The sequence below is a fragment of the Phaseolus vulgaris genome, chromosome 4 (genome assembly GCF_051622355.1).
Source record: "Phaseolus vulgaris cultivar YP4 chromosome 4, ASM5162235v1, whole genome shotgun sequence".
Taxonomy (NCBI): Eukaryota; Viridiplantae; Streptophyta; class Magnoliopsida; order Fabales; family Fabaceae; genus Phaseolus; species Phaseolus vulgaris.
In genome coordinates this window covers 39,350,993-39,365,284 of record NC_143501.1, presented here as the reverse complement: position 1 = coordinate 39,365,284, position 14,292 = coordinate 39,350,993, and the positions used below count along the sequence as shown (strand labels likewise).

Below are 14,292 nucleotides of genomic sequence, written 5' to 3'. Positions count from 1 at the left end.
CTTCTATCTTTCAAAACGACTGAGTTTCAAACAGTTAAGCTTTTCTGTTTTCGTTTTGAAAAATAAATTTGTTCATCTGTAAATGAATAGATTCTTTTTGTCTCTGGTGCCATGTCAAGCTTAAACGATTTTCAGTTTTATCTCAGCACCAGAATGGTTGACTAAGTCTCCTCACTTAACAAATTCTCTAACTGCTTTTGAAAATAAATCCGTTCTTTTTATTTTCAATCTGTTCATTTTATAACAGCTTTAACTGTTTTTCAAAAATCTGTTATAAGTTGGTTTTCTATAAAATGAAAACTTGTTTCTGAGTTTTAAAATCGTTCCTACATTTGCAAAAACAAGTTTTGACAGCAGAGAATTAAGAGTTTACAAAGGATTAACATTTGTTCTTCAAAGATTTCGAAAATCACAAAGTGCTTGTTCTTGGTTTGGTTCCAAAAGCTTGGTGTGAGGTGCTGCTACTGTTCTAGCAATCTTGCCTACTGGTTTAAGGCAGATCTTTGTATCCTCAATCAGGTGTAGTCGTTTCACTTTTCATTTCTTGTAACAGTTTGGTTGAACACTCTTCTTGATAGGTTTTCTTGAAGAGTGTGTGTGTGAGCTGAAATAGGTTTTTTCAGCAAGAGTACCTAAGTTCTTGTAGGTTTCAAGAACAGTGGGAATTGTGTTTGTTTGTACTGTGATTTAGTGAATTTCACCTTGGTTTTAGGTGAAGACTGGATGTAGCTCAGTTGAGTGAACCAGTATAACTGCCCTGTGTTCATTCTCTCTCAATCTCTGCAATTAAGTTTCTGCATAATTGATAAAACAACAAAGAAATAAATCTGTTCATTCATTAATAAATCGGTTTTTTTCTGGGCTCGTTTCATCTTGTTCTTAATTTCTGGAAAAGTTGTTTGAGTCAGATAAGAACATATAAAATTTGTTAAAAGCTACTGGAACAGATTGATTGTTAAATTTGTCAAAGCTATTAATTGAACCTTAAACAATTGCTTAAAATTGAAGCTTGTTGTTCTGTGATTCATTGTTCTTAATTTCTGGAAAACTGTTTGATATCAAGAAGAACACTCATAGTTTGTTAAAAGCCACTGGAACAGGTTGATTGTAAAGGTTACTCAATTAATTGGCATGCTATCAATTGAACCTTAATCACTTGCTTGAAATTGAAGTTTGTTGTTTTGTGTTTCACTGGTTTTTTTTTTATCAGTGTGTGTGCATCTGGAAAATCTATCTGCAGAATCTTGTGATTAGCCTTGCTGTATAAACGTTTTTCAAACAAAAACAGTGCTAAAATAAATCTATTCATTTTCACATAAATCGATTTATTTTCTGTAAACTGTGTTAAACACTGTTTCTGCGAGAAAGTTTTAAAAGGTCAATTCACCCCCCCCCCCCCCTCTTGAACTTTGACACTATTAAACCTAACAGATACCGCCCCCAACAGCGGAGGGGGCATTGACGATGAGGTACCTGATGTTCACCGTACAGGACGCGGTACCATCTGTGAAGGTTGTCCTCAGCTTTAAGTGCCCACACACCTCCACCTGGTCTCTCGCGAAACCGTACAGGCAACCAATATAAGGCCTCAGCATGTCAGGGGACAGCTGCAGCTTGTTGAAAGTCGTCCAGAGCATCACGTCCGTCGAGCTTCCTTGATCCACCAGTACACGGTGCATCTTCCTCCCAACGGTTACTACTAAGATCACCACTGGATCATTGTTGTGGGGAATGATATCTTGGAGGTCGGCCTTGGTGAAGACAAGGTCAATGCCAAAGGCATCGTCTGCCCTTTGTGCTTCTACCGACATCACCGCCCGTGCATACTTCTTCTGCTGGGAAGCGGTGCAACCTCCTCCTGAAAAACCTCCCGAAATGGTGTGGATTTCACCATGCACGGGGATTTCATACTCCTGGTCACCCCCTGTCACCACCACGTCCTCGGCACCTTATGTTTCCTGCATGTAATCCCTCAGGAAGTCGTTCTTCACCAACTCGTCCAGTTGGTGTCCCAGTGCCAAACAGTTGCGTATGGGGTGGACGAACGCTTGGTGGAACTCACACCAAGCGTTCTTGTTTGGCCCGAGCTTCTTATCGGTCTTGGGGGGGGTATCTTCAGTCTCTCTGCTATGTTGGGGATAGCGATGAGGTCATTTAACTCTACCACGAAGTTGTGCCTTGGTGGCACGTTCTCCCTTGCACGCCCGTGGTTGGGGGCTTTCTTGGTTGGTAGGGCTGCTGCTTCGCTGGGGCCTTTTTCTTTGTCATTGCCTCATGTACCCTTAGGGGTCGAGGTCGACCTGGAGCATGTGGGCGCGTGGGAACAATGCATGTGCACTTCTCATTAACTTCTCCCTCTGCCACGATGTGGGCCACCGCACGACGCCTTATCTCAGCAAAAGTCTTAGGGTGGTTCCTGATGAGTGATTCGCTGAAAGGTCCTGGCACGATGCCCTTTCTAAACGCATGCACCATCATCGTTTCATCCTTGGTGTTCAACCTCACCACCTATGCCCCAAACAGTTGAGGAACTCCTTCAGGGACTCTCCCTGATACTTCCTTACGTTAAAAAGATTGTAAGAAATGGACGGGGGAGCCCGATCGCGATGTAGTGTTCTCTGAACAACTTAGTGAGTTGTGAGAATGACGTCACGTGGCCATCAGGGAGGCTGATGAACCAATCCATCGTTGTTCCCACCAAAGTGCTCATGAACAGCTTGCATCGCACCGCGTCAGAGCCCCCAACCAACATCATCTGCGTATGGAAAGCCGTCAGATGAGCTTCTGGATCCTCCATACTGGTGAAAGTGACTTTGGGCCCTACGAACGTGGCTGGTATCACAACATCCATGATCACTTGCGAGAATGGCATCGGGAACTCCCTGGGTGGCGTCGCAGGTTCTTGATCCTCCACCTCACGTTCCCCTGCCTGATTTTGCAGATCCCTGTGCAACTCCTCATTCTATCGGCGCAGTTCTTCGTTTTTTGCCTGCGACGCAGCCAAATCAGCCTAGATGCGTTCCTGATCCGCTCTTGATGCAGGGTAAGGTTTTCTCCCCCGTTTGGTGCAACAGATTCTTGCCTCATATTTCTAATCTTCTTGATCTTTCTTGTTCTTGTTGGTGGGATAGTGTTTTAGATCGTGCCCCACGGTGGGTGCCAAATGTTCCTGCCAGTTGACTCGATCGCCTTCGTACGTGCCGCTCTCGATCTAACACCTGAAATCACAAACTCTGACGGGGTGACCACCTGGGTGCCTCCTCGTGCACCTAATCTCTGGGGTCACCGGCCTTTGGGAGTGCCCTTGTTGTTCACGTGCCATGCATGAAGCTCGTCCCTGGAATGTGAACTTCACAGGTCATATCTTTTCAGTTGCTCTATACTTGTGTTACGCCTAAACGCGTCATCCACTCTACACGCATGGACTCTCGTGACCTAGACTTCTCCCTTTCTGATAACTGGTGTGTGGTCTGGGATCCACCTCTCGTGGCCTATCTCTGTTGTTCGGGTCCCGGTGTCCGACCTCTCCACACTGTCTAGTGGCACGTCGGTACATCCAGGTGACCGATGTCTGACCACTTTTTGGTTCCTTGGCGCACGTGCTTCACGAGATACTGGCCCACGCCGCTCCTGAGACCCTGCTTACGTGGCACCAATAGTACTAGTGGTCAACGACGCCCGAGGACTTGTCGGTACACAAGCCCTCAGTCTCGAGGTGTATCTCGTTCAGCGAAGAGACTAAGTCCTTGTTCTTGGTGACCTATGTGGCTCTGCATGACAGGACGTGAATACTGCACCAAAGTAACGTCTTTCTGAGCCCGTCTTATCTGCGCACACGTGTTTTGATCAACGGTTAGGGCTTAACGTCGCTTACGCTTCTTTATTTCCTTTAACTGTTTGAAACCGCGTGCGTCCAATCACGGTTCCATCATTCTCTGAAACACTCTTGATTGCTTCGTCTCCTTCCTCAAGCACTCTCGCATTTTCCTTACAAACTCCAACATCTTCATCCTATCTGATCAAAAGGTATGAACTTTGATTGTTGATCGCACTTATTTATTAACTCTGATGCTTGATAACTTCCTGGGTTGTTTAACTTTTTGCATTCCAATCGTCCTCTGTTCCTTTTTTTTGGGTTTCCCTCCTTCGATAGGGTTCAAGAAACCCAGGACTCTTGAGGAGCTGATTCATGTTGTCGTACTGTTATCAGCCTTTTGTATTCTGAAATTTTTCTGCAGGGATGGTTCAGAATAAGGAGAAACGGGCCAAGCTGGCTGGTATCCTGACTCGCTGCCAAGGGATGTCTGGGGGTGCGGGCACCTCTAGCCCCCACGCCCTGGCTTCTGCCACTGTCGCGCCTTCGCCTACTCCTTCCATTCCTGCAGTCGCGATCCCTCTTGTCGCCGCCCAATCATCTCCCACTCCATTTCCTTACGAGAGTAAGGTGGTGGAGATTGAATTAGATGAGAACTCCGTCGAGGGGCCACTCTCTAAGAGGCTTAGGCCTACGCCGGCGATGGCTTCCCATTCCTCTTCTATCGGTCGTTCGGCTTCACCCCTTGATCGAACGACAAGCGTTCCCATGTTCCCTGACCTTGGTGGGACGAGTGCTTCTATGACTCCTCCTGCCCTCGAGCTGACACTTTCCTACAGCATGCCTTTAAAGGCTTCCAACTAGGGGTGACGGTGGACTCGGATGAGGCCGCTGCGAGGGAAAGATTGGGCTTCAATTTTGGGGCTCTTCTTGCTCATTCCTGTGCCTTCATAACTAGTCCTGAAGCGAGGGTGGCGCTGGTAGAGGCCAAGATTAAGGAAGAAACGACCCTATTGGCTCGTTCGTTTGTTGCCCGCGAGATCGCACTGAAGCAGGAGTTGGCTTGTCTTCGCCGTTCTGAAAAGGATCTCTCTAAACAACTTCACGCCAAGTGCCGAGAGGTTGTCGAGCTAGAGGCAAGAATCCTGCCCTTGCGAATCCGGGTCTTTGAGCTGGAAGAGGCTGCTGAGGCATCCAAAGCCAAGATGGCGGGGCTTGAAAAAAGGTCCATCAATCGAGAAGTGCAGCTGGGTCTAGTGGAGGCCGAGGTCCTTCAACAACCTAAGAGGTTCGAAGAAGCCGAGGCTGAGTTGACAGGTGATGTTGTTGATGCTTACGACACGGGGTTCGAGAACGCACTCGCTCAAGTTGCCTGTGTGCACCTCGAGGTGGACGCTTCACCTTTCCCACTAGGTCAGGAAGCTTCATCTTCATGTGCCTCGTCGACGGCATCGCCCCTAACTTATTCAGCGTAGGTCTACCCAACAACATGTTATAAGCAGAGGAGGCATTGGCGACAAGGTACTTGATGCTCTCCGTACGGGACATGGTACCATCCGTGAAGGTGGTCCTCAGCTCTAAGTGTCCGCGCACCTCCACCTGGTATCCCACGAAACCGTACAAGCAGCCATTATAGGGCCTTAGCATGTCGGGAGACAATTGCAGCTTGTTGAAAGTCGTCCAGAACATTACATCTGCCGAGCTTCCTTGATCCACTAGTACACGGTGCACCTTCCTTCCCGCAATTACTACCGAGATTACCACCGGGTCCTTGTCATGGAGAACAACGTCTTGGAGGTCGGCCTTAGTGAAGACAAGGTTGACATCAAAAGCATCGTCGGCCCTTTGTGCGTCTACCAACATCACCGCCCAAGCATACCTCTTCCGCTGAGAGGCAGTTCAACCTCCTCCCGAGAAACCTTTAATTCTACGACGAAGTTGTGCCTTGGTGGCACGTTCTCCCTCTCACGTCCCCTGGTGTGAGGCTTCCTCGGTTGATAGGGTTGCTGCTTCACGGGGGTCTTCTTCTCTATCGTTGCCTAATGCACCCTTAGGGTTTGAGGACGACCTATCGAAGGTGGGCGCGTGGGAACCACGCACGTGCGTTTCTCGTTAACTTCTTCCTCTGCCGCAATATGAGCCATCGCGCGTCGCCTTATCTCGACGAAGGTCATAGGGTGGTTTCGGATAAGTGACTCGCTGAAGGGGCCGGGCACAATGCCCTTCCTGAACGCGTGCACCATCATCCTTTCGTCCTTGAGGTTCAACCTCACTACCTGTGCTCCAAAGTGGTGGAGGAACTCCTTCAAAGACTCTCCTAGATATTGTCTTACGTCAGAGAGATCATAAGAGATAGACGGGGGAGCCCGATTCGTGATGTATTGTGCTCTGAACAAATTTGTAAGTTGTGGGAACGACGTTACATGGCCATCAGGGAGGCTGATGAACCAGTCCATCGCTGTTCCCGCCAGGGTGCTCATGAACAACTTGCATCTCACCAAATCGGAGCCCCCGACTAGCATCATCTGAAAACTGTGAGGTGGGCCACCGGGTCCTCTGTACCAGTAAAGGTCACCTTGGGCCCTACCAGCGTGACTGGTATTACGACATCCATGATCTCTTCCGAGAACGACGTCAGGAACTCCCTGGGCGAAGTCGCAGGTTCTTGATCTTCCTCCTCATGCTCGCCTGCGCGATTTTGCAGATCCCTGCGCAGTTCCTCATTCGAACGACGCAGTTCTTCGCTCGTTGCTCGCGACCCCACCAAGTCAGCCTGGATGCGTTCTTGGTTTGCTCTCGATGCGGCCATCTCTTCCTGAAGGGCTCGCATCATCTTCATAACCTGTTGCAGGGTGAGGCTTTCACCCCCATTTGGTGCAACAGGTCCCTGAGTCGTACTTCTCATCTCCTGGATTTGTCTGGTTCTTGCTGGTTAGACAATGTTTTGTATCGTGCCCCACGGTGGGCGCCAAATGTTCCTGCCGGTTGTGAAGGGGCGCCATCAAGTCTCAATGTCTGGCCGACTTTTCGGCCGAGCTGACGCCACTACCCACCCTCTCGGGCGGGTGGACGCTCTATCTGGACGGCTCCTCAAATAAAACAGCCTGTGGAGCAGGAGTCGTTCTGGAAGGGCCGGGTGACCTCCTCCTGGAACAAGCCCTCCAATTTGGATTCCGGGCGACCAACAATCAGGCCGAGTACGAGGCCTTGCTCGCCGGGCTGAACCTAGCCTACGATATGGGAGCGCGCGAAGTTACATGCAAAAGCGACTCCCAGGTGATGGTCGGCCAGGTCAATGGAGAGTTCGAGGTTAAAGAACCTTTGCTGCAGCGGTACTACCACGCAACCAAAAACAGCATCGCCCGCTTCAGTAAAGCACCCTTGGAACACATACCGAGGGAGGACAATAAAAGGGCCGACATCCTGTCCAAGCTATCGGTCACCAATAAGAAAAGCCATAAGAGGTCAGTCATACAAACCTGCGTTCGTCACGAACCTTCGACCAGCTGGACTCCACGTGCCCTTCAAGTTCACACCACAAGAGCTTCCTCAGGGAACCTGAAAACACAAGGTGGCGCCTCTGCGGCCGGTGGCGCTCCGACGCTCAAGTTAGTAACAGGAACACCCAAAAACTCAGAGAAAATATGCTCTGTAGAACCGTACTAAAGGCACACAACCCTAGCAGAATGAGCCGTAATGAAAATGTACCTCTGCAGATTCTGTTAAGTTTACCTTTATAGCTAGGTTTCTTCTCTCTCCAGGCCGTTATGCTTTTGGACGCGTGGCTCGCATCCAGCCCTGCACGTGTCGCCATCTGGGTTGGAGTAACAGATAGCATCCAACCCTACACGTGTTGTCATCTGGGTTGGGGCAACTTGAACGTTATTTCTGTGTAGTAACCAGCCGCGCAACTAAGTTATCTACCCATGGAGCAAGCTAACCCGCAATGTGCCTTAAAACACCACCTGACCAGGCGAGCACCGGGTGCAGCACAATGCACCATCTCTGTGATATCGCCTGTTGTTAATGACACCCTCCTTATCACTCCGCCATGAATGTTCTTGGGCTGAGGAGACCTTGTCACCAACGAATGCCCACTTTGGGAATCCTGTCGCTGTTAGGCAAGCTGTCCCCTTTCTACCCACACGCCCTTCAGACCCTATGCTGGCGCGACAATCGCCTCATTGGAGTTGTGCACTTGAACTTACACTTCTGAGCCTTCATCAGCTTCAACTGAGCTTACTGGGAGATCCGGTGATGTGCTCCTCGCGGCAGCGTCAGACCACCTGATCTCCCATCGTCAACACGTCGACGTTATACGATCTCGGCGACGTCCGATCATGTACGTTGTAGCACGCCGCTTCTACAAACTGTGACTACACTAGCTTCTGAACCATTCGCCCTTCTTTGGCCACGTGCTCTGCTAAACCCGTCTCACGTGGTCACGTGCTAGACACGTCATCACACCCGATGACCTGGCCGGTACACAAGCCCCCCAGTCTCGAGCTGCGACTCGTTCAGCGAGAAGACTAAAGAGGTGGAAACCCGGCGGCCTACGTGGCTTCGCGCGTTGGCGCTCATACTATTCACTGACTTGACATTTCACCAACTTCTTCAATCACTCGCCACGTGGACTCATCAACGGCCATTATTCACTGTCGTTTGCGCTTCCCGCAACGTTCGAAACTCTTCGAATCTCTTAAACACTTCGCGCCATTTCACTGTTTCATTATCTTCTACCTTTCTTCGAACTCTCAAAACGCTCCAGCGAACGCTCCGATTCTCCCAACCTCCATCTTTCGGACTACTCTTCTGATCATCTAAAGGTAACTTTTTTATCACTTCTACTGATATTTGCTGCATTTTAATCGGTTTGCATCATCCATTACTTGTCTGGAGCATATGCTGTGGGATGTTTCTCTGCTTTGCTTTTCTCTTCTCTGCGTTTAGGGTTTCTGAACCTTTCTCTGCGAGCCCCTCTTGCTCTTCCCTCTTCTCTTCTTCTGTCGAGTCTTTCTGTTTACGAACACTCATACCTTTTCGTCTTCTTGCAGCTTCCTCGATGACTCGTTCAAAAATCACACCAAACCCTCCTCCATCTCCTCGCAACCCTCCGGCGAAAACCCGTAGGGCAAACCCCTCTTCTTCCCGCGACCTCCCAAGGGGTCCCAATGTCCCCTCTGACCGAGTCGCGAGACCCGTGTCCTCTCATCGTAGCCAACCACAACCAAACCCACCACAAACTAGCGCGATGGTAAAACCTCTTCCAGGTTACAAACAGCTATACCCGTGGGCCTCCGCAACCTTGCTAGGTGAGACCTCATCCGTCAACTCCGACCTCGACATCTTTCGCCTCAAGAAAGGTAATAAGGAAAACCTCTCTTTCAGTAAAGAGCACGATGACAAAGTAGTTGTGCGGCCTTGTCCTCTCGGTGAGCCAATCTGCACCGACGATCAGGGGAGCGACGACACCCCCTTCTGCTTCATATACACCACGATGTTCAAGAAGGTCAAATTCCGGTTTCCCTTCACACACTTTGAGAGGGAGCTCCTGACCGAGCTCGACATAGCCCCCGCCCAGTTCCATCCCAACAGCTGGGCGTTCGTGCGAGCCTACCAAATCATCTGCGCACATTTGGGACATCCGGCCTCTGTGGATGTATTCCTCTATTTGTTCGAGGCGAAGAACCCGAGCGATCGTCTATGGGTCAGCCTCAATGGGGTCGCTGGAAGGCCCATTCTCTCCATCTTCAAGCAATCCTATAAGGATTGGAAGGGGAAGTTTGTTCGTGTATGCTGCAACGATCAAGGCCCTTCCCTTCTCGACGGGTTCCCCTTGTACTGGGTGAACAAGGGAAGGAAGGAGGCTAGCTTCAGGAAGGCCAGGGGGCCAGAGAAAATGGTGGACCTTGACAGGGACTTGTGCGTCTTCTGGAAAAGAGTCGCCTCTTCCAACGTGGTTCTGCCCACTTCCGCCATCATCGCCTACGAGTTTCTCGAACGCCAACTAGACATTCACATAGGTTCGTTCTTGAGTTCCCTTAGCCTATACTTGTATCGTCCTGCCTTTGCTTTGACGATGCTGTTCTGACTTGTGTGTAGTTTTAGCTTTCCCAATGCATTGTCTTATACTTCTTGTCTTTCTGTGCATTGTTAAACACCAAATTTTTGTGTTGTTTGGTAACTGTGGGCCAATAATGCAGATATGATGCTGGGGAAAGATAGAATGGCTGAGCTACGCACCATAGCCAAGTCCCACAAGCTGGCGGCGGGCTCCCAAACGGTCCCGAACTCTGTTACGGAGATCGCCGCCGCCCAGGGCCAATCTCCGCCAGCTGCTCCACCCGCAATTGTCGCTCTTCCAGCCCCCCAACGCAAAAATCTACCCCTCAAGAAGGCCAAGAGGAAGGCCCCCAGGGTAGTATCTGACGAAGAAACGGATGAAGCCACTGAGCATGGGTTAATATGCAAAAGGAAGAGGGTGGCTGTTCCGTCCGGTTGACCTGGGACGTCTTCGTGCGCGACCTCAACCGTCAGCTAGGGACTCCTTCCCACTGGTTACCTGTGGATTCCTGCAAAGAAGAAGGACAAAAGGGCGCCCTAGCGGCCGTTTGCACTCCGACGCTCAAGTCAGCCAGCAAGAAACACCAAAACTATGCACCTCCGTAACGGAGCACCGCGTGTGGCACTCTGAAGGTGGTCAAAAAGGAACTGTGTCTAGTGTGTATTTCTCCCTTTAGCAAAAATCTTTCCCTAGTCCCTTGTGCGTAACCTCAAGGCTCGAGCAAGGAATTAGAGAGTTTCTGGGAAATTTGCCAAAAGTTCGAACCCTGTTTCCAACATTCTCCGCGCTATTTAAACTGCCCAAGCATTTAAAGCGCTTTTAATCATAAAACCTAATGCACTTAATTAACGCGTCTAATTAGAAAACGTAGCGCATTTAAGACGTTGAAACGCTTGGGAGCCTTTATAGTACTTTAAACGCTCGAAACAGAAACTATATTGAATGACTTTAATTACCTGGTACCTGACTGAATGGTGTTTCTATTCTGACCTGGCTATCGTACACGTGGAGGGCCTCACAGCACCGTGACACCATCTGGGGACGCTTCTGCCCATCTGGGGACGTTTCTACGTGTGAGTCCTCCTGCTTGGGAGTGCTACTGCGCAATGGGTGACTTTTTGGGTGCCAACTCATGCCTCCAATCATCTAGTCACTGACTTTGAGAGCGTATCTGCCTTCCTCTCGTACCCTGCACCTGGCTACCCTGGGCGTGACCCTCCCCTTGAGTTGTATCTATCCCAAAGGCGTCTCTGAGGCGCCAGGGGTACTTCACGAGTCAGGCTGCCCTACACTGGTGCTATTACTATGGCCTTGAAGCCATCTTTTCCTTCTCTTTATCACTATCCCCTGGTTATCAAGGGTCTGAGGCCTTCTCACGGCGTCGCCCCCTCTATGGTCTTTCCTACCCATGGCTGTCGGGGAGTGGCGCTGTGGTCACCTTGCTTTTGTGTCATTCCAACTTGACGACGCCCTGCTAGGCGACGCCTTATCTTGGCGAAGCCCTGCTGGGCGACGCCTTCTCTTGGCGACGCTTCCTCTTGGCGACGCCTGTGCTTGGCGTCACCCCACCTGGGCGACGCATTATGTTGACTCTGGCCTTGACGCTGACTTTGACCTTGACTTCGTCAACGCCCGGGTATGGGACGGTACACAAGCCCCCCAGTCTTAAGCTGATGACTTGTCTTCAGCGAAAAGACTAAGGCCTCGCCCACGCCATCTGCGTGGCACCCGCTGATGTGTCATTCTTTCTGACGTGGCCACCCCGAAAACATTGACGTGACATTCTCTGAACCCCTGGGGTGATCTTAATGGCTGATTGGACATCCTCTGAAATGGGAAAACAACACTTTTTGGGCTACGCTTAATCGCGTGCCACGTGGTTCATCACGCGGTCATACCTAAGAACCTCTTGCGCTCCCCTTGAGCGCCTAATCCCTTGACACACGGCGCAATCAAACGGTCCCCAATTAACGCCCCTTGAGTTGCGGGTGTAACGTTTAAGTTACTCAAACCCCGCGCTTGAAACCACTGTTACATCCACTTCCTCTGCCTTTCCTCACTGTTCATCTTCTTCGAATTTCTTCTCTCGCGACCCTTGCTCTTTCGTGCTTCCGCTCTCCACATCCTTCGATCCCCAAAGGTACGGTTTTTTCTCTCCTTGATGATTCCCTTTACTGCATGAACTGCCTGGGACTGTTTATGTTACTGCATTTTTTGGATGTCGTTCTTGCGCTTCTTCGTTCCTCTCGTTCCTCCTTTCTCTCGTGTGGGTAGGGTTCACCTAAGATTCCTCCATTTTTTTCCCCTTTTCTCCTCCAAACCCTTTTTCTCTGAACCCTTTCTTTTTCTCTTTTGCTCTTCAGCTCTTGCATCCATGGCGAAAACTAAGACTTCAGCTCTTGCATCCATGGCGAAAACTAAGACCAGCGAGCCTCCTCCGCTCCCTAGGTCTTACTACAAAGATGAGTATGACTGGGCCCCCAATGATCTCCTCGACGAATGCTCCACTCTAAACTCCGTTGAAGACGTGGAGGCCCACAGGGGGGACCCCGCGCATTACAACTTCAATGCTTTCCATAAAACTCACGACTCCCACGTCTTGGTATGCCGGGTGAAACTCGGGGTACCCGTTTGTGGGGACTCAAGGGACACTGGAGGAAACCCCTTCTTCTTCCTTTACCAAATGGTACTCAAAAGGGTGGGCCTGCGTCTACCTCTTACTTCCTTCGAGAGGGAGCTGCTTACTGAGATCAACACCGCCCCCGCCCAGCTTCACCCCAACAGCTGGGCTTTCGTAAGGGGGTTTCAAATTCTTTGCGGATATCTGGGTGTCCCTCCTTCCGTGGACGTTTTTCTTCATTTTTTCGAGGTAAAGAAACAAGGGAAAAGCCTGTGGATGAGCTTCTCTGGCGTCGCCGGGCGCATCATCCTCACGCTCTTCCAGAATTCATTCAAAGGGTGGAAAGGGAAATTTTTCAAAATACGTGCAACCAAGCACGATCCTACCGCCCTGGACGACTTTCCTCTATATTGGACGGATAAGCCCATAACAATGAAGGCCTTGGCCTTGGACCAACTTGCTCCCGCTGATCGGGACGTGTGCAAAGCCTTGGCGGGGCTTGGGGTAGTCTTTGATACCACCAAGCTCATCGCCAATGAGTTCAATGCCCACGGACTCTCCACCTACTTCGGTATCCGCTCCTGCTTGTTTATACGGCATGAACTGTCGTGGTTATATGAACTTACTGTCGTATTTATACGGCATGAACTGTCGTGGTTATCTGCATGCGTTTAGCTATAAATACTCCCATTCTGCTATATCTGAATTGATCTGTGCTCTGTTACTCTCGCTGCTGCAGGTTCAGTGATGACTTCGTCGAGGCGACTCGCCCTTGCCAAATTCCTGAAGAAGGCAAGGTCAGCCAAAGAGGGTGGAGACGCGGTCACCCCTGCCGTGCCAACCATCGCTTCCCTGCCGACTCCTCCTCCGTCCGCCTCTCCTTCTCCCATTGTCGCGGTACCACTGGCCATGGCGTCAACCCCAGCCTCAGCACGCCCCAACAAAGGGAAGAGGGTGCTGGTGGTAGATTCTGACAGTGAGGATTCGGGCGTCGCCTTGGTTTCCAGTAAGAGGAGGGCCACGGGCGTTCCTGTCTTGACAGTCGCGTCTCCCGGTGGTGGGAGCTCTCTCAGGGACGATCCACCAAGTGCCACATCACCTCCGCCTCCACCTGCCCACAAGGAACGAGAGGAAAGGATTGACTCAGTTCCCCCACCCTCGCCGTTACCGCTTCGTGACGCAGCTGAGGCCTCTGGCTCTGCCCCTCCTGCATCAGTTCCAGCTTCGACCTCTCGAAAGCCCCGAATTCCTCGCGCCATCCATAGGGAGTTGACGCAGGGTTTCACTGAGGGAATGTCGCCGACTGATCCTCACAAAGGGGGAGGCATGCCTTACTACATGGGGGCATTCCTGGCGGTGGCACTCAAGTGGCGCACCCAGGCTTGAAGCGCTATTAAGGGGAGGGAGGCTCTCCGCAAACTGAGACAAGAAGTGGGAGCGTTGAAGGAGGAGAAACAAAACTGGGTGCTCAAGGAGGAAACTTCCCAATCCTTACTAAAACTGGCCCAAGAGGGCAGGGAGGGGGCCGAGGCGTATGCGCGCGAACTTGAACAGGCGCATGCCGATCAGCTGGCCCAGCTCACTTCCTACCAAATCCAAAGCCTTGGCCTGCAAGAGGTGGCTCTTGCCTCCAAAGCACAGCGGAAAAAATTTGAAGAACTGGAAGCTGCTTGGAGGCAGAAGTTAAGCGAGAGAGAGAACGCCTTGGCTGCGAAGGTCGAAGCTTTGAGCCTTCTCCAAGCCGAGGCTAACAAGCTCCGCATGGAGAAGGAATTCGTGGACAAACAGTTGACA

General features: G+C 50.7%; 1 protein-coding gene across 1 annotated transcript; it reads right to left on the bottom strand.

Moving 5' to 3' along the window:
• Positions 1-5,853: 5,853 nt before the first annotated feature.
• On the bottom strand, positions 5,854-6,270 carry LOC137838737 (uncharacterized). Its single transcript, XM_068647964.2, has one exon. It carries the CDS (start codon positions 6,268-6,270, stop codon positions 5,854-5,856), a length of 417 nt encoding a protein of 138 aa, XP_068504065.2.
• Positions 6,271-14,292: the final 8,022 nt, after the last annotated feature.